The sequence below is a fragment of the Polypterus senegalus genome, chromosome 3 (genome assembly GCF_016835505.1).
Source record: "Polypterus senegalus isolate Bchr_013 chromosome 3, ASM1683550v1, whole genome shotgun sequence".
NCBI classification, from domain to species: domain Eukaryota; kingdom Metazoa; phylum Chordata; class Cladistia; order Polypteriformes; family Polypteridae; genus Polypterus; species Polypterus senegalus.
The window spans coordinates 30,510,340-30,531,535 of record NC_053156.1 but is presented as its reverse complement, the minus strand read 5'-3'; the positions used below and the strand labels follow the sequence as shown (position 1 = coordinate 30,531,535).

Sequence of the window (21,196 nt, the reverse complement as noted above, 5' to 3'; positions counted from 1 at the left end):
TGGAAGACTTTGAGTTTCGTATAATTTTATTGGATAATGCGAAGTAAGGCGGGTTTACCCAGTACAGCTGGGATTGCAGTCTTAACCGGAAGACGAGATCCGATGATACCGGCACAGCAAAATATCACTGAGTTTCTGTTTTAGTATTATTATTTTCTTATCTTTGATTATAACTCACTTAAAAAATCTAAAATAAACTGAATTTGTTTTAGCATATAAAGTAATGGCTATCACTGCGGAATATATTAAAGACAAACTTACAAAATCTGTCGGTGCTATACATGTGGTAAGTGCTGCAGCAATAATCATTGGGGTCTACAATAATAAGAACAAACCTTAAAATTAGGGTAAGATTTACCTAGCCGGACTTTCTTTAAAACCCATTAACGTAGATGACAAACATTGAATTATGTATGTTTTTTGCCAGTTGTTTGAACTTGTAAATGTATGTTTTTACATGTTTGTACTTCATTTGTATTAGGTAACATAATATTCACGATCAAAGTGTCAGCCCTGAAATTCAGCCAACATCTCCTTTTACTTTGTATAGCGTTTTCCTTTTAAGTAGGGTCTGCCGCTCTGTCCCGGTTTGCCTCTTGCCCAGTGCCCGATGCTTCCTGAATTGAATTGGCTGCCGTCCCGTATTACAATGAATTGGATGGTTACATTTTGTAGTTTTCAGAACGTCAATGTTTAGTATAAAATGTGAAGTAATGAGAAGTAATATTTGATTGTAGCGAAGGAAAAATACATTTGTATAATACATTGTGCAATAGACTACAAAAAGTATTCCCAATTTGAAAATTGTACTGCAGTGATTAATTTACTTATGAGATTAAGCATCTTTGGGCCAGTAAAGGTTTCGGATTTGCAGGACATTTTTTTTTCAGTGACAGTTTGTGCTGTCCGGAGTTCAGCTGTAGTTTTGAGAGTCTGAAGTTGTAGGCAAACTAATATTACTATTCATAATTTTAAAAAAAAATAGCTAATAATTCTGAACTTCCAATCGTCTCAGTTTCATTAAGGGATGTAAAGCCTAAGTTTAAGAAATGAGTAGAAAATAGAAATATTCAGCCCATTGAGGCTAACTAAGCAAGTATTGCTTTTGCTTATGACACAAAAGGGTTGAGGATATCTGTAATAAACTGATTTATCATGTAGGTTAAGTGGAAACTTTAACAGTTTATAAAAGTATCGACAGTCATGGCCGAAATTATAGCCACCCCTGGAATTTTCCCAGAAAATTGTTGCAGTTACAAATGTTTTGGTATACACATGTTTGAGATCTCTCCATAAGTGTTCAATCGGATTTAGATCCAGACTCATTGCTGGCCACTTCAGAACTCTCCAGCGCTTTGTCTTCAACCATTTCTGGGTGCTTTTAGAGGTATGTTTGGGGTCACTGTCCTGCTGGAACACCCATGACCTCTGACGCAGACCCAGCTTTCTGACACTGTGCCCTACATTGCGCCCCAATATCTTTTGGTAGTCTTCAGATTTCTTGATGCCTTGCACACAGTCAAGGCATCCAGTGCTAGAGGCAGCAAAACATCCCCAAAACATCTTAGAACCTCCACCATGTTTGACTGTAGATACTGCGTTCTTTTTTTTGTAGGCCTCATTCCGTTTCTGTAAACAGTAGAACGATGAGCTTTACCAAAAACCTCTATCTTGGTCTCATCTGTCCACAAGACGTTCGCCCAGAAGGATTTTGGCTTCCTCAAGTACATTTTGGCAAACTCCAGTCTGGCTTTTTTGTGTTTCTGTGTCAGCAGTGGGGTCCCCCTGGCTCTCCTGCCATAGTGTTTCATTTCGTTCAGATGTCGACGGATAGTTCAAGCCGACACTGTTGCATCCTGAGTCTGCAGAACAGCTTGAAAATGTTTTGAAGTTGATTGGGGCTGTTTATCCACCATTCGGACTATCCTTCGTTACAGTCTTTTATCAATTTTTCTCTTCCGTCCATGTCCAGGGAGAGCTACAGTGCCATGTGTTGTGAACGTCTTGATTATGTTGCACCCAGTGGACAAAGGAACATGAAGATCTCTGCATATGGACTTGTAGCCTTGAGATTGTTGATATTTTTCCACAATTTTGTTCTCAAGTCCTCAGACAATTCTCTGCTCTTCTTTCTGTTCTCCATGCTTACCGTGGCACACTCAGACACACAACAGAAAGGCTGAGTAAACTTTTCTCCATTTTAACGGCTTCAGGTGTGATTGCTAGATTGCCAGCACCTGTTTCTTGCCACAGGTGAGTTCAAATGAGCATCATATGCTTAAAATAAAATGATTTACCCACAATTTTGAAAAGGTGCCAATAATTTTGTCCGGTCCGTTTTTGGAATTCTGTGTGACATGATGTCAGATTTTTTTTGTGTTGTTCCAATGCATATGAAGGAAATAAACATGTATACCAAAACATTTGGAATTGCAACAATTTTCTGAGAGAAATTGTGCATTTCCTGGGAAAATTCCAGGGGTGCCGATAATTTCGGCCATGACTGTAAATAAGATAATGGAAGAACTTAGTTACTGCCTGAATAAATGATCCCGATAAATAACTGTTTTCTGATGTTCTTATGTTCTTTTTTTTCTCGTATCAATATTCTCCAAATAACATTTTTGCTCATCTTTACTGCATAAGAGGAGAACCCATGGTTAATTGGTTTAATATAAAGAGGTGTAATCAATTAAGCCACATTTTTTGGAGAAAATGTGGTCCTGTTTTCCTGTTGTTGGGGGGATTTCTTCCTTCCATATATATTTTTTAACATTCTCCCGCTTCCTTAAAGTGTAGCTATGTACACTTTAAAGTGTAGTGTATTTTTTAATACAAATGTGTTTTTTTGGCATGATTTCCATTATGTATGACCAGTTGGGTTTTTATAAAATTTTTTAGTTATGTTTTTTTTTTTTTTTAAATTTACATTATCACATTCTTTTGGTCAGGGATTGATGACATAATGAAATGTAGTGTCCCTCTGGTCTCCATGAATGAATCCCTGCAGCGATGCTGTTGTTAAGACTATTGCTAATGAGTTCTTTAATTAATACCAGGCTATTTAAAGATGAAGGGTTATGGAGAATGCTTTGTTTGAACTTTATATTTTAGAAACAGAAAGCTTAACTTTACTGAAAATGTCAATTTTTTTTATTTAAGCGCCCTCTGAACGATGATTCCAGTCTCACCTTTTTTATAAATCTTATCACAGTTGTTTGACTTTCTGTATTCTGCTTGTTTTAATTTTGAGTTTACATATTCAGCCTCAGTTATTGCTATAAAGCAGAGAATTAAAGCCATTAAATATTCTCTTAGTTACATTTGTAGGCCTAAATAAATTTAATCCTAGACAGTTTACAGTTTCAATTTTTTTCTCTGGAAAAAGCGGTATAAATGGCAGACAATGATCTCTGTTATCGACTAGATGAGAATTGAAGTTGATGCTCAGTTGTTGCCATCCTCAGTGTCATTTTTGGCAAATGAAGGCTTCAATAAGTGATAATAATGTGCTTTAAAGGATACATTCATTGTTTTTCAAGTTGAAGTTATTTTTTAGAGTCTTGGTGTGAGGGATAGTTGAATGTTACTGGGCTGATCGTACACCAGCTGGCCTAATTCTTCTATCAGAAAGAATAACAAGCCACACCAGAGAGTCGTTTGAACACCCTTTCAGGCTTTGCAGCAAACACTTTGATAGATACCGTATGTGCATATGTGTGTCGTATCTAAACAGAACTAAATAAATACAGTAAGTACATAAGTACCAATGGAGTGTGTATCAAGCAAACAATCAAAATGGCAAAACTGAAACATTATAGATTACCCAGGAAGAGTAATTGAAACCTCCAAAATGTTGGTTCCTTTAAGTTTGAAATGTTATTCTTTAAGCCAACCAATAGATGGCACCAGTAACACAATTTCCAAATACAGGCACTGTGTGAGGCTGAAGACTGTGATTGTTCACAAAAAGAAAAATACCTTACTTTTAATGCAATTGTGCCCTTGAATGTTAACGTTGAATAATATTAATAATCTGCTCATTTGCAAACAGAAATGTGGTAATCATGATGCCTTTATATATATGAGAACTAAATGTTATTAGAAGTTAAAGTGCTGGTTATACTGTATACTTAAAGTACACTGAGCATGTTGATTATTAAAGGCAACAGAAAGCTTGCTTTGTCAGTAACACACAATTAGAGGGTCTAGAATCAAACGCTGAACAGAAAACACAAATAAGTATGTAGTCTTACGAGTACGCAGTACACCTGGAACATCAAGTGCTATGCATATGCAGTAGACCTGCTAGGCTTGTCTTTCCCAGCTTGAATGCTAGCAGGGAATTGTGCACACTTGGAAAACATTAATTTGTCACAGTAAATTGGGTTCTTAAGTGATTAATTTTTCATATGAATGTAAAAAAATACTGTACCTGTTCATGCAGTTTAAAAAAGTACTTATGAAATATAAGTCCATATGAAAAAGCAAAAATTTTAAAAAACATGGCAACTCCACACCAACATCAACCAGGCACAATATGTACAGTCATATGAAAAGGTTTGGGAACCCCTCTTAATTCTTTGGATTTTTGAGTATCATTGGCTGAGCTTTCAAAGTAGCAACTTCCTTTTAATATATGACATGTCTTATGGAAACAGTAGGATTTGAGCAGTGACATTAAGTTTATTGGATTAACACGAAATATGAAATATGCATCATAAAAAAATTAGACAGGTGCATAAATTTGGGCACCCCAACAGAGATATGACATCAATATTTAGTTGAGCCTCCTTTTGCAAATATAACAGCCTTTAGATGCCTCCTATAGCCTTTGATGAGTATCTGGATTCTGGATGGAGGTATTTTTGGCCATTCTTCCATACAAAATCTCTCCAGTTCAGTTCAATTTGATGGCTGACGAGCATGGACAGCCTGCTTCAAATCATCCCATAGATTTTCAATGATATTCAAGTCAGGGGACTGTGATGGCCATTCCAGAACATTGTACTTCTTCCTCTGTATGAACGCCTTTGTAGATTTCAAACTGTGTTTTGGATCATTGTCTTGTTGGAATATCCAACCCCTGTGTAACTTCAATTTGTTGATGTTGGGTTGAATTCATCCGACCCTCGACTTTAACAAGGGCCCCAGTCCCTGAACTAGCCACACAGCCCCACAGCATGATGGAACCTCCACCACATTTGACAGTAGGTAGCAGGTGTTCTTCTTGGAATCTGGTGTTCTTCCACCATGCAAAGCGCTTTTTGTTATGACCAAATAACTCAATTTTTGTCTCATCAGTCCAAAGCACTTTGTTCCAAAATGAATCTGGCTTGTCTAAATGAGCATTTGCATACAACAAGTGACTCTGTTTGTGCCGTGAGTACAGAAAGGGCTTCTTTCTCATCCCCCTGCCATACAGATGTTCTTTGTGCAAATTGCGCGGAATTGTAGAATGACGTACAGATACACCATCAGCAGCGAGATGTTCTTGCAGGTCTTTGGAGATGATCTGTGGGTTGTCTGTAACCATTCTCACAATCCTGCGCATATGCCGCTCCTGTATTTCTCTTGGCCTGCCAGACCTGGTTTAACAGCAACTGTGCCTGTGGCCTACCATTTCCTGATTACATTCCTTGCAGTTGAAACTGACAGTTTAAACCTCTAAGGTAGCTTTTTATAGCCTTTCCCTAAACCATCATACTGAACAATCTTTGTTTTCAGATCTTTTGAGAGTTGCTTTGAGGATGCCATGCTGTCACTCTTCAGAGGAGAGTCAAAGGGAAGCACAACTTGCAATTGACCACCTTAAATACCTTTTACCACTCATGATTGGACACACCTGTCTATGACGTTCAAGGCTTAATGAGCTAATCCAACCAATTTGGTGTTGCAAGTAATCCATACTGAGCAGTGACATGCATTCAAATCGGCAAAATCACAGGGGGACCCACATTTTTACACAGCCAGTTTTTCACATTTCATTTAATTTCATACAACTAAATACTGCTTCACTAGAAATCTTTGTTCAGAAAACACCCCAGGACTCGGATGTTCCTAGGAAATGAAAGACATACCACTGTTATCTTTTTTGTTGAAAGTAGAGTCAATTATTATGCAGGCTGAGAGGGGTTCCCAAAGTTTTTCATATGACTGTATGCCTACTGTAGAGGCTAGATTCGCAAAGCAGTAGCGCTAAGGTACCACAGGGCTTCATCCTGGGACCTCTTCTGTTCTCCTTGTACCTGCTGCCACTCGGCTCTATTTTCCAGAAACCTAGTATTTCCTTTCATCTTTATGCGGATCACTGTCAGGTTTATTTCTCTCTGACGTGCCTTGGTCCATGCCCTGTCCAGCCCCTCCTTGATTGCTTTATTGACATCAGGAGTTGGATGGCATTAAATTTTCTAAAGTTTGATGAGAACAAGACAGAATTCATGTTGTTTAGACCCAATGGTACCAGCGGGAGCCCCTGCATCGACCTTTCCCACTGTGGCTCAATATGTGAAGTCCATGATCACAAATTTAGGTGTGAAAATGAATTCTACTTTAAAACTTAATAGCCATGTGAATGCAGTGATAATATCTTGCTTTTTCCAGTTGAGGCTCTCAAAATCAAGCCTGTTTTGTCTAAACGTAACCCTGAAACAGTGATACATGCTTTTATAACCTCTTACTTTACTTTTTGGAATTAACAAGGCCTCCATTGCTTGCCTACAGCTGGTGCCAAATGCCACTGCCTGGTTTTTAACTGGTACAAGCAAGCAAGAGCACATTACCCCAATTTTGGATTCCCTTCATTGGCTTCCAGTTTATTTTCGAATCCCTTTTAAGATTCTTGTATTTGTTTTTAAATCCATTAATGGTTGTGCCCCATTTTATCTGTCAGAACTGCTGCACCCATATGTACCATCTTGCTCTCTCAGGTCAGCAGACCTGATGCTTTTACTTGTTCCTAAGGCACGATGCAAAGATTGAGGCTTTTACAGTTGCAACTCCAAATCTCTGGAACGATTTGCCATTGTATGTTAGGCAGGCTGCCTCACTTGCTGTCTTTAAATCTTATTTAAAAACACTTTTACTCCCTAACCTTTCACCCAGTGTGAGATGTTGTTGATCTGTGTACTTTTTTTAATTATGAATTTCTTTAGCTCTTATGTGTTTGTTTCTTTTACCCTTTGGTTATTGTGTATCTTATATGTTGAGTTTTATTATACAGCCTTTGGTCAGCCCTGATGTTGTTTTTCATGTGCTTTATAAATAAGTAAATAATGACTGCACTACCATGCCAGCTTAACATAAAAGCTTCTCATCAGTAGGGGATTCCATTTCCTAGCAAATGACATTCGCATTGCTAATACTGTAGCAGCCCTGGACAAGTCATTTCAGCTAGGGATGAATCACCAGAAGTATGAGCTGGCATCACATCACTAGTAGCGGGGACACCTATAAAAACAGTAAACCTGTGTAGTCACAAGGGTTTTTTTTTTATTTTTTATTTTATTAAATCTTTGTTTGGCTTAAAACAAGCAGTCCCATTAAGGATAAGAAGATAGAACATAAGAACATAAAATTATAGTGAATGCAATGGGATTCTGCTTTAAATTGGGCAGCAGCTGACATGGCCCCTTGTTCTATCCTGGCCCGGATGTCTGAAGTAGTGTACCATGTAAAAGTAGTATGCTGGGCAGTGGTGGTGCACTGCAACCAACTGGCCCCTTAAAGGGGGAGTCAAATTCACAGTCCAGCAGTGCAGCGTTGAACACCAATACTACGCCATTTGATAACAATACGCTCATTAACCCTGCTGATGTGCCCTCATCACTGGCAGCACAACCAAAGCAAAAAAGAAGACCACCTCGCTGTTTCAAGGATTTTGTGTGAGTTGGAAGTGGTTGCTGGGGACAGTGACTTTGATGGGTGGGCAGTGTCGTAGTGCTGGATTACATTAGCCAGTGATGATTCACGAGAAGTGTGAGTTGGCATTACATCACCAGTTGCATGGGCACTTATAAACTGGCATTACATTTCCAAAGGCATCAAGCCTACAAAGTTGCATGCCTTTTTGTCTTTCTGTGGCTTAAAGGTAGTGGTCCTTTTAAGGATAGCAAGCTAAAAGAGAATAAAATGAGCAGGAATCCATTAGGTTCAGCGTTGGCAAACAATGTGCACCGCTATGATGCTAATGTGGATACATTTGAAAATGCATCTTTTTTTTTAATTTTATTTGTTTGGCCTTCTGTCCACATTGAAATAGTGTTTGTAACCACGGAAAAACATTGTTCTGAAAACACTCGCTATAGTGTGCCTGGTCTCTCATGTCAATGTGGATAGGGAAAGTAAAGCTTTTTGAAAACCCTGAGGAAAACACCAAAATGAATTGCATATCATTTACAAATTCACTTGATTGTAATCATTCTGTAACAGTATAATCGTACACAGAATGTCCAAACTATTCCAAATACCATGGCTGCATTAGCATTGTTAGATGACGTTGCAAATGGAAGAATTAAAAGCGAGAGCTTATTTAGTCAAATTTAGATTTTCAAGAGCTATTCTCTTGGAGCTGTGTGCTGGTAGAATACTAGGATGTATATTTGATATAATTTTATAATGAAATTCATTAAAGTATGTATATTACATTTTACAGATAAATTGCTCAATTAAATTAATTATTAATAATTAAACATGTGGGTGCACAGTGGTGTGATGGAGCATTGCTACCTTGCAGTAGGTGGGTCACATCCCTGGCATGTCCTGCCTGGAGTTTTCATGTTTTCCTGGTGGGTTTTTTCTGCATGCATCGGTTCCATTCCAAAAGCAGGGGGCTTAGGGGGTTTGGTGATTCTAAATTGACGCTACTAGCGTATGTGAGTGCTTGTATTCACGCTACGATGATCTGGCACCCCGTCCTAGGATTATTCCTGCCTCATGTTCGATGCTTGCTGGGCGGATGGATGGAATAATTAAACATTTATAATGAAGATTTTTCAATGTTCCTTAAAAGTTTTGAAGAATCAGCGTTCTGAGCTTAGAGCTGGTTTTACATTTATTACTGATGCTTATTGTGTGGCAATTGGTTACGTGGAGAAAGTAAACGGAAGGGCAGTTATTAGGAGTTGGTATGTTTGACAGAGATGGTACTGCTGCAATAAATGAATCCATATAGGGTTGCGCCAGTTCCAGTAAGCATTGTCCATGAGGCAGGAACAATCCCTGGATGGGGCGCCAGATCATCTTTACCACTGTGCTATTTAATGAATTTAAACATCAAAATGATATCAAGCATACATCTTCAGTGCCTTTGATATACATATAAAACTATGGTGTTAAGTATTGAAAGTTTTATTAAATATTTTTTTAAAAATAGCAAATTACATCAATATTGCCTTGCCTAGTCCACTTGTGGAGTATTTATTACCTCTTTTAATGTTTTAATGGAATATGTAAGATTGGACAAATACTGCGTGTGTACAAATGTAAATTTATTAGTAGGTTATCATCATTAATTAAGGTATAGTTAAAACAGTTTTCCGTTTACAACTCATGAAGGTTATGTCTCAATACTGTTTCTTTTTTATTTTATTTTCTTTCTTCTGGATGAGCAGGAAGTAGAAGATACCTCTGCTAATCGATGTGCCACCAGTTTCAAGGTTCTTGTTGTGTCACCACAGTTTAATGGAAAGCCTCTTCTTCAAAGACATAGGTAAGAGAAAAGAAAAATAAAGTACTCAGTATTTTAAAATGAGCACTAGACATTGATTTATTTTTATTTCACAGTATCTGTGCCTCTCTCCTGGCCGCCTCTAGTCCTTTCTCCAGCTCTGTCCACTTCCACGCGACATCCACCGATGACTGGAGGGAGGCGGCCCCTTAAATAGGAACCCGGATGGGCTCCAGCTGCTTCCCGGCATTCCTCCGTAGCCACGCCCTAGAGTGGCAGAAGTGCCGGCTGCGTACCCGGAAGCCGTCCGGGTGTCCCCTGTCGTCTTCCCCCCAGCACTTCCTGGTGTGGTGGAAGTGCTGGGCTCCCGGGATATTCAGGCACTGGGGCGCCGCTTGGCGGTGGCCACGGGTCCCTACAGGGCTGGGCTTCCAAGCCCTTTACCCGAGGCCCCCAACATAACCAGGGCGGACGCCCCCTCGTGGTCTGGAGAAGGCACAAGCCCTCCTCCGGTCCTCCTGGGCGTCCCGGCCGGGCACCACACAGTATATAGATCCAACCTAAATCCGCTCCATTTTTATGTGAATTAAGTGATATAGAACGTTTTTGCTGACAGTTCAAATTTAACTACAGTGAACACATGTAGGATACAGATGATACTTTTACAACACCACAAATATTAATTGTTTGTTAATTAAACAAATGATTAATGTGCTTTATATAGATCCACACCTAGAGTTGCAAACGGGTTGTATGTTAGCCCACTTCCATAATGGCCATTGTCTTAAAAAAGTAGAAGTAAGGAAATACATTTTTCATGTATTTAACATCTTCTATAGAACTTAGAGCTGTGGTTTAAAAAAAATAAACAAAAAAACTAATTCATGGAAAAAACAAGCTTGTTTTTTTGTAGGTGCAGAGTATTGTAACAAGCAACTATTTCAAATTACTAAACAAAGAATGATTACAAATAAAGATTTATAAAACGGACAGGAAAGCAAAGTAGTCTGAGACATAAATGTAGCCTAGCAATATCTATCCATTAATTAATTATTATTCTGTGGCCAATTGGCAACATTGTTCATTTTGTCAGAATTAAGCTTTAAAGCGGACAGAAAAAAACACAAACTGGAAGGAGATAATCCTATAGGTAAGTGTTGTAGAAAATACTTTAGCAAATACTTTAGCACCCCAAACAGGGTGAAGAGCAGTGGACTAAGCAAGCAGCCCTGCGGCGCTCCAGTGCACAGTGTGATGCTGGAAGTGTTGCAGCCCATCCAAACTGACTGGGAGGCTCTCTGTCAAGAAGTCGAGTATCCAATTGCAGAGGGTGGTGTTCAGGCCCAACCTGCTCAGTTGTACAACCAGCTTTTGAGGGATGATTGTGTTGAAGGCAGAGCTAAAGTCTATAAATAGCATCCTGACATATGTGTCTTTTTTATCCAGATGTGTCAGGGAGAGGTGAAGGGCAGAGCATATGGCATCCTTAGTTGACCTGTTGGAACGATATGCAAACTGAAGAGGGTCAAGGGAGGCAGGGAGATTCGCTTTATGTGTGACATGACTAACCTTTCGAAGCACTTCATGATGATTGGCGTGAGTGCAACTGGTCGGTAGTCATTCAAGCATGTCACTGATGACTTCTTCGGCACTGGTATGATGGTGGTCGACTTGAAGCATGCTGGGACTGATGACTGCCTCAGAGATGTGTTGAAGATGTCTGTGAGGACACCAGCCAGTTGACTGCCGCATTCTTTGTGTACACGGCCAAGTATGTTGTCAGGTCCTGCAGCCTTGTGTGGATTGACTCTGGATAGAGTCCTCTTCACGTCAGTTGTGGTGAGACAGAGTACCTGGTCAGTGGAGGGAGGTGTTGACTTTCTCTCAGGCTCTTTGTTCTGAGCCTCAAACCGTGCAAAGACGTTGTTCAGCTCATCCGGTATGTAGGCATCAGCATCGCTGCTGTGTGGGTTGGGCTTGTAGTTTGTAATTATCTGAACGCCCTGCCACATACGACGTGTGTCTCTGGTGCTGTTGAAGTGTTTGTTAATCCTCTGCATGTAGGCCTGCTTAGTTCTCCTCATAGCACAAGACAGGTTGGCTCTGGCCACCCTGAGGGCAGCCTTGTCTCCAGATCTGAAGGCTGCATTTGTGATCTTGAGCAGCGTGCACACTTCTCTCATCATCCAGGGCTTTTAGTTTAGAGTGGTACCATCCTTGGTAACAGTAACATCCTCTATGCATTTGGAGATGTAGCCAGTCACAGAGTCTGTGTACTCCTCCAGATTGATGGAGTCACCATCCATAGCAGCCTCCCTGAAAATGTCACAGTCTGTCTTGGAGAGCTGAAACATCACCAACCTGCTGTATATCTATATGTTAGCTTTTATCAGTCAAAGTATAAAGTTAAATAAATGTTATATATGCTCTTATTTTCTAATTTAAATATACTGGTGCACAAAGTCAGGTTGTCGTAGTTTAACATGCATGCAGTTTCAAGCACTTTTTTTTCTTTTCTCTTACAATAAGCACAAATTCTTCCACAAGATGTTTGTTTTAGATCTCATGTTTGCACTGGTTGTTTGATTATTTTTTGTGTATCCCTTATGCTTAGGCTGGTAATGTAGAAATTTATGTTTACCGTACTTGATTTCTTTGTGTTTCACTTCCCTATTTGTTCAGTTTGTGTTTGATTGTACACACGGCAGGAAATATACATATATATATAATAATATATATATATATATATATAATTTTTTTTAAAGGTTAATTTTTGCCTGCATGGATTGAATCCCAGATGCATTTTCTATAATATACCAATAATATTTTATGTTATCAGGATAGTGAAAGTAACTTTCTTAGTCTCATTGGTAGTGGAAGAAACTATACATTTAGCATGAGCACTTGAGATGGTACATTGTGGATTGAGGGAGCTGCAAGTGAAGAGGCACAGCACAGTAGTTAGCTCATTATTTTCATATACATGGCACACCCAACAATTTATGCAGTACAGTGGAACCTTGGATTGCGAGCATAATTCGTTCCGGATTCGTGCTTGTAATCCAAAGCACTCGTATATCAAAGCGTATTTCCCCATAAGAAATAATGGAAACTCCTATGATTCGTTCCACAACCCAAAACTGTTCATATAAAAATGATTAATACGAAATATAAAGTAAAAATGCAAAAAACAAATTAACCTGCACTTTACCTTTAAAATGAATCATGGCTGATGTGAGGAAGACGAGAGAGAGGAGGAGAAAGAAGGTTTATTGTGTATAACGACTTTCACTCTAACTAACAGAATCCCTGCTATCTGTTGGCTAACTGGAATCCTCTTCTTTTTTTGTGACTTTAACAAGGAACCTATTCAATGACAGTTGCTTTTGCCTGAAGAGTCACTACACTTGGACATAAAATAAGAAAAAATGCTTTACGCACTGTAAGGTTTCTAAACTCTTTGATCTTTGATAATTCCACCCAACGGGAAGACATGTGAAAGAGCATCCCAAAGCAACCGCAGGCTCCCAGCGCTGTAGTAGGTCACCATGAACGCGAATCCAGAAAGATTGCAAACATGCTATAAGCGTCTGCCGTTGGTTGGTGATACAAGAAATATTATAAATGCAGGGCACAGTATTACATGACCACTAACCTGGCCATGACCCTGCCTGACTGCTGTGTCTGCGTATAGGAGAGTGACAGATCCCGCTACAATAAATAACAGCTGTTCCTGTTCAAGCTGAATAAAGTTGGTCTTGCAAAAGTACTGAGACTCAGCTTTGTGTTTTGGGGTGCAAGACAGGGACGTTACAGCACACACACACACACACACACACACACACACATAGTCACAATGCTATAGTAAACAGTATATGCTCGTTCGGATATTGACTATATGAGTGAGGCACGCCGACTGAGACCGAGAATGGGTGACGATTGCCCACACTCCCGCATCGAGAGAGAGAGAAGAACCATCAGCTCAGTTGTGATCACATGATGTTCGGCAGACAAAGCGTATACATACTACTTGTATTGCAAGAACTCGCTCGCTTATCAAGTTAAAATTTATTAAACATTTTAGCTAGTCTTGCAAAACACTCGCAGACCAAGTTACTCACAATCCAAGGTTTTGCTATATATTGTATTTGATGCCAGTCTAACTTTCCAGTTTTTAAAATTAATTTGTTTAATAATTATGGGAGTTGTGCTGATGGTGGTGTATCCCTTCAGCAATATCTTTTACAAGTAGCAAAAATGTACACTGGGTGTTACAGACTCAAATCAAATGTATGTTTTTTTTTATTATATAATACTTATAATAATAGCTCACTACTGAAAACGGTAAATACTGGGAGGACCTAGAATAAAACTCACAACCTTTTGATTACGAGGTAGCAGTTCTTACTGCTACACCAGGCAAGCAGACATGTCTACTTTGTGTTGATTGATAATTAGGCTTTGGTTTTTACAAATCAACAGCAACAGCAATAAATTGAATCATTTATTCAAGTATATAATCAAAGAAAAAGAAAAGTACACTTGTTTTGTTATACCTTTTGTAAAAGTGTTTATTTGATATTCGGACTTCAGTCTTCACACATTATACACTTCGCATCAACATTTGTGTCATTATTACTATAACAGGAAAAATGTTTCTGTTTTAGTTGTGTGTTCAACATTTCTTGCCTCGTACTTCATGTCATCCTACATTTACCCAGATCGTTGTAGACACGGAGCACACATGAAATGTATGTATTACATATAACAATATATTACCCTATACAATTCCAGATACCCTACTCCAAGATAAAGCAACTTAAGCTGTGAGAATTTTGTCTGACTTCAGCTGCCTTGGTGGCGGGTGGGATAACAAGCTGCTTGACACATTTGCAAAACAAAGATGCTGTTAAGGAGGTGCATGGGAATTTAAGGTGGCCTGGCATTACAAATATTTTCATAGGTTTCAGGGTTTCTAGTTAGTTTTAAAAAATAACATTTTTATCAAAAACACAAACTTTTGAAAGCTAGTGCTTATTTTATTTAGAGAAGTAAGACTGCAAAAGTCTTAACCTGCTATGATAAACTTTATAAATATTACACAGATTTCTTTAATATCTTGGCAATAAGTCCACAGTGTTATGATTTAAAATAGGAATAGGATAGCAACAAGCTTAATAAACATGTGATGGTAGTTAAAAAAAATTAAAATATCTTATAAAGCAAAATTACCCCTTGCCTGGTTATAGTTGTTTCATGAGTTCTGTTATAATGTCTTTTTTATTTTTATTTATTTTTCTTTTCTAGGATGGTGAATTCCTGTCTGGCAGAAGAGCTGAAGGAGATTCATGCCTTTGAACAAAAAACACTAACACCAGATCAGTGGGAGGCACAGAAAGCCAAATAAATATAAAATATATTTTTCTCAAATGCATATTATGTCAATTCTGAATCAGCTATCCATTGAACCAGTTCTTCATTAAAGTTTGCCTTGTATTTAATATGTTTACACATGCAAAGAAAATAGAAAAGTAAAAATGCAACATTATTTGCCAGATCTGCCCATTATCAATTAAATAGTCAAATTTTTCTTTTGTCAGGGTATCTTTTTGTTTCTTCTTTGATTATGAAATGTATCTGTTTAGCATGCATGTATATAAAGTAATTAACGGCAAGATGGCACACTGGGTGCTGCCTTGTAGCTTCTGAGTTCTGGATTCAAGTGTGCATTGCTTCACTTTGAAAACTAAATAGTCGAACAATAGTTAAGCATTAGTTAAAATTTAAAGATGTCAGACAACTTCTGTTCAGTAGTGATGATTACATTTTTCTGAACATCTCTTGTTTGCTGGGCAACCCACCATGGCCACAGTTGTGTGTGAGTTTCCAGTAAGCTAAAAAGGTTTCTGTAGAAAAGGAAGGTTTTATGTCTTTGGGGCAGGATGACTACTAAGGTCTCCTCGAGCTGTGGTTTATCATTTGTCAGTGTGGTCATTTTAACTTTGCTGATGCAAAAGTGGTAAAGGTGCTCAAGCTGTATTTAGCTCATTTGATGAGTACTTTTCATGTAGATAGGTTTTTTGTTTTAAACTTTAAATACATTTCAATTAGATTTAAAGTAAATTTTATAAAGACTGCAGCATTACCTACATGAAACACTGAGCAGTGTTTGGAATCACTGAAAAAAGCTTAGTGAAAAACAAATTTACTTTGTTAATAGAGCCAAGTCTGCTGTTGTCATATATGAGATGAAACTGACAAAACAGGCTTGTTGCACTAAATTGAGGCTTGAAGGTGCAGTTACACCTTAAGGTGCCCTGCTTCTATATTGTTTGTAAAGAAAATATAATGCTGAACTACAATTATTCAGTAGACCTGAACTCAAATAAAACTTTAAAAATAGCCTAAAGGGTTCAATGTTTACAAAGCCATTTAGTCGCTCTTTTATGCACTCTTTCTACTGCTGCAAGACGTTAGACCAAACCTGCATGCATTACTCCAAAGACAATGTGGCTTCAGGTTTACCAACCCCAGTTGCTCATCTCATTGCTGGACCCTGTCCGTGTTAATGACTGAAAATTGCTTCTCATGTCACATTTGCAGACCAAATGCCGACTTTCCAGTTTTTCTTGACCCTTTTTGTGACAGGCTGCTTGATGGAGCCAGTGCTGTATAAAGGGTTAACAGATATGGTGTGTTCAGCTGCAATCTCCACCCGTTTATTCTCTTTTCCCCATTCTGTTGTGGAACACAAAACATGAGATATCAGACAGACAAGCTTCTCTGTTGTTTGTAAGGTGAAAATCACCTGTGTTCCTTATTCCTTGTTGTTGCTTTGTACGTCTGGATAACTATTCATTTATTTTAAGCTCTCATGCACACAGAGCTTGACCCTACAACTAAAGATCTGTTTCATTGTATCAGAGTGACTTGCAGATTAGTTGGCATGAGTTACTGGGGATGTCGCATTAAACGATTAACTTTATGGGAGCATGCTGCTGACTGCCTCCGACTCAATGAAAATGAAGGCTATGACAGCAAATTGCTGGAATAGTTGTGTGATGTGACATGGCCTTAAGTAAGACATCACTAGTGCATTATGTAGCTTAAGCATAACCTCCCTTGACTTGTACTCCACACCTTGTGCTTTATAATGTAATATAATTTTAACCTTGATGATTGCTTTTGTGCACTGGATATTGCTAGTGATGATTCCAAAATCTCATTTTTCTACTTCCTAAGTGTAATACCTTACATTTACTTAAATTAAATTTAATCTGCCCAAACCTTTGTTCTGTCCAAATCCTATGTATTGACATGACTTATTCTAGATGAGCTGCTCATTCCACCTAGTTTGGTATCATCTGCAAACTTAAACCAGTTTTTTTACATTCCTTTCCAGATGATTTATATACAGAGTCCTCCATAATATTTGAGACGAAGACACTTTTTCATTGATTTACCTCTCTGCTCCACAATTTAAAATATCAAATCAGACAATTGTGATGTGATTACAGTGCACATTGACGACATTCATTTAAGGGAATATTCATACATTTCGGTCACAGCATCTATAAATGACAACACTTTTTCTACCTCGTCTCTCCATTTCAGGGCCCCATCATGTTTGATTGGCCTCACACGTGGTTGTGATTCCTCAGGTGAGTTTCATTTCTTCATAAGATAATTCAGCTTGCTTCTAACTCTAACGAGTCTGTAGTTGTCATTGTATAACATGAGAACAACAGATGTGTCAATTAAAGTCAAAGAAGCCATTCTGAAGCTGAAAAACGAGAATAAAACCAATCGAGAAATCAGTAAAACTTTAGGATTACCTAAATCAATTGTCTGGAATATCATTATAAAGAAATAACGTACTGGTGAGCTCTGTAATCGTAAAGGGATTGGTAGGCCAAGGAAGACATCCACTGCTGATAATGGAAGAATCCTCACTGTGGTAATGAATCGCCACAAACGCCTGTCAATCAGATCAGAAACAGTCTTCAAGAAGCAGATATGTGTGGGACAAAGGCAATTATCAGTAGAAGACATCATGAACACGAACAAGGAGGGCACACGGCAAGATGCAAACCACTAGTTAGCCACATCAGGATGGCCAGACTTATGAACCTGTATCAGAGTGATAGCAAGAGTAAAATATGGAGATGAAAAAGAACTACCCAAGATCCAAAGCATACCACCTCATCTGTTAAACGTGGTGAGGGTGTTATGGCCAGGGTATGTATGGCTGTCACAGTTACTGGCACATTTATTTTCATTAATGATTGAATTGTTGGCAGGCATGGCACAATCAATTCTGAGGTGTAGAGAAACATCTGATCTGCTCAAGTTCAAGTAAATGCCTTCAAAATTAAGCACTGCATCCTTCAACAGGATAATGATCCCAAACATACTTCTAAGGCAACACAGGAGCTTTTTCAGCATTAAAAAATTGAATATTCTTGAATGGCCATGCCAGTCAAACGATTTAAATGCAAATGAGCATGCCTTCCATATGCTGAAGAGAAAACGTAAGTCCCCAAAACAAGCAGGAGCTAAATATGGCTGCATTAGTGGATTCTGACAGCATCTTTAAAGAAGATCCTCGGCACTTGGTGAGACTATGAATAACAACAATAACATTCATTTATATAGCACATTTTTGTACAAACAAATAAGACAATGATATTAAAGAAGAAAGGAAAGAAAAATGAATTTTAAAAACAGATAAATATAAAGTAGAATCATGGTGCCCTTATATACTCATATATATAAGTTTGGCGATAAGGAGGACAGAAAAGAAAAAAAGAAATCTGCAGTGGTTCCAGCCCCCACTGGGCATTCTTACTAACATAAATGTTCATACTTCATTCCTCCTTTTCAGGTTTCATAAGATAGGACTTGATGAAGTTGGTCTCGTGGACAGCTAGTGAGCCCGCATTCATTCCATCATCACAGGTGGCTGCATGGTGCCTTGGTCAGGTGGTGGTGGGACAGATCTCCCCAAAGAAGAACCAAAAAGACATCAGAGAAAAGTAGAGGTTAATAAAGATTGCAGATCCCTGAACAATATGATGATTTTATGCCCATATAGTCTATTAGGAATACAAATAAAATATAGCTACAAAAAAGCCAGATCACAGATTTTAAGCAGTCATTGCATGCAAGGGACATGTGACAAAGTTCTAAATATGACTGCTTTAATAGACCTGCCATTACTATATTCCAAACATTGTGGTGCCCTGAAATGGGGGGAACGTGTTTAAACAGTGTCGTCGTCTCTACATGGTGTAACCGAAATGTATGCAAATGCCATTAAGTTATAGTGTGCAGACATTTCTTGATTTGCAACTTTAAACTTTGGAGCAGAGGGCTAAATCAAGGAAAAGGTGCATTTGTTCCAAACATTATGGAGGGTGCTGTATATCAAAAATGGCAGTGGTCCCTTTGGTCCCTTAACTGGTAAGACTGAAACCTACTCTATAATGTTCACCATAGGACCAGGCAATAAAACATTGTAAGTCATGTGGCAAAGTTTATAGTTGAGTCTTCTGTTTTGAAAATACAAAGTAAGGGGTCTCGAAGTGGATAGAATTTTGTCAGTTTCTGAATTAGTAATTAGAAATAGCCAATAAATGGCCAATTACTGATGCTAAAGGATAGTAGCGATAGGAGGAAGGAGTTTTTCAGGTAAACCAATTTTAATGCACTCTTATTTATCTTGAGCCCAGGAGTGCCTACATGTTGAATGTTGGTTGGATATTCAAGCAACACTCTCATTAAAGTTTGTACATATGACAATGTGGTTACTACTATTAATAGATATTTGGCTAGTTTCACAATAAAGTTTATATTGACAGCCATGTACCTGTCATGATCTCCCTATCTTGCCTTACTCAATTCTATCATGTGGGTTTTGTTTCATTTCTATTTGCTGCTTTGATTTGTACTTATTTTATCATTACATTTGGTGACATCATGACATTAATTTTGTTTTTTTGCAGATGACACCATATTGTATTGTTCTTTCATTGCTATGGCCATATTGTTTATAACTAGGGGGCTCCACCCCCTGTTCGCTTTGCTTGCCCACCTCTGGGTTTAGTTTACCAGATTTACAATTTAAGGAGATTGTTATTTTCAAGGGAATTGTTACATATGCATTATTTTCACTTTTGCTTTAAAACTTTTGTGAAAACAATACTTGTCCTTTATTTCCGCTGCTGGGCGTGGTTAAATCTCTTTCTGGCAGGACATATAATGCTACTTGTATTGTGAAGGGGAGGGCTGAACGCACAGTAAGGAGTTGAAGTCAGATCATCTGCTGCCGAGCTGCATTTCCTGCTTGTCGCGCTTTGCATCTCTGCAGCTCCCGTTGTGTTGGGAGAGCTGGGTGGGATTTGGGGCTGAACTCGCGCAAAGGAGAAGCAGTCAGATCATCTGCTGGCTTCCTGCTGCTGCTGCTGGCGAGCTGCATGTTCTGTTTGCCGCTTGTCATTGTTTTAAGAGCTGGGAGCACATGATGTCTGTCTGCCAAAAGCATTCTAACAACTGCTAGGTTAGATGTCCGTGAACTTGTATTAATTGTTGTCTCACTGCCTTGTCTCGCGTGACGTTAAAGTATCTGTCACGGGACGTCAAATTGCAATCTCTTGGGACTAAGTCTCATGTTTAAGGTCCCCGTGAGATGCTCCGTGGCCAATCTCTTTCATCTCGCGGGTCTTTAAAGTGTCTTCCGTGAAGATCGCGTCTCGTCTCCCTGGTCTCCTTTCCACCAAGATTTTTTTTTTTATTATAGAGAGATAACGCTGTCCTATTGCTGCCTTGTTAATAGAGTTTGTGCTATATGTGATGTCAACAGTACACCATAATAAAAGATGGTGGCTCACATCTCGGGGCATCCTTCCTTTAGGGTTTTTTATCCTTTGTTTTTCAACTTTTTGTTAGTGTGAAGGAAGCTAATAGTAGTTCCAAGAAGAATTTAGTGCAGAACATTATATTTGTTTATTAATTTTGATTCCCATCTTTGTTCTGACTCTTTGCTCTTTTTCTGACTTGTGTCTATTTTTTCCTCTCTAGTTCATCTCTATTTTTTCCCCCTTAAAACATACACAGACCACTTACCTATGCTGACATGTCATTAATTCCTTCCCTGATCTCTGTAACAGTGCTCAAATACAATAGAAGGTGAAGTTAAATTGGCTGATTTATGACACTGATATAAAAAAGATGTAAGGTCTTCTGGCAGAAATCCTTTCAAACTTGAGAAATCCTGCCAACTACACCAAGCTGTTGGGAAAAAAAAAAGTATTTTAATGTGTCAGGTGATTTTGGGATTCTTTTGAAGTGTAGGATTTTATTCAGTTTGTTGTTTTGCGCTGCAGTTATAAGTGTTTTATGTTTTATTGTTGTTTTTGTTAATTTTAAATGATAGTTCCCCATGTCTTTATGATATTTACATTTGTTTTAAATATGAGGTGATAATTATGTACTGTGAGTATGTGTTTGTGTGAACTATGATCTGATGAC

At 38.4% G+C, this 21,196-nt stretch overlaps 1 protein-coding gene across 1 annotated transcript; it reads left to right on the top strand.

Annotated features, from left to right (window-relative positions):
* Positions 1–56: 56 nt before the first annotated feature.
* On the top strand, positions 57–15,271 carry zgc:112271 (uncharacterized protein LOC553698 homolog). Its single transcript, XM_039746896.1, has 3 exons — positions 57–286; positions 9,612–9,709; positions 14,975–15,271. The coding sequence occupies exons 1-3, from the start codon at positions 224–226 to the stop codon at positions 15,072–15,074; spliced, it is 261 nt and encodes an 86-aa protein (XP_039602830.1). The 5' UTR covers positions 57–223; the 3' UTR covers positions 15,075–15,271.
* Positions 15,272–21,196: the final 5,925 nt, after the last annotated feature.

Coding starts and splice junctions, on each gene's coding strand:
- zgc:112271 (XM_039746896.1), top strand. CDS start 224: ATGGCTATCACTGCGGAATATATTAAAGACAAACTTACAAAATCTGTC. Junction 287..9,611: donor CTGTCGGTGCTATACATGTG/GTAAGTGCTGCA, acceptor CTGGATGAGCAG/GAAGTAGAAGATACCTCTGC. Junction 9,710..14,974: donor CCTCTTCTTCAAAGACATAG/GTAAGAGAAAAG, acceptor TTTCTTTTCTAG/GATGGTGAATTCCTGTCTGG.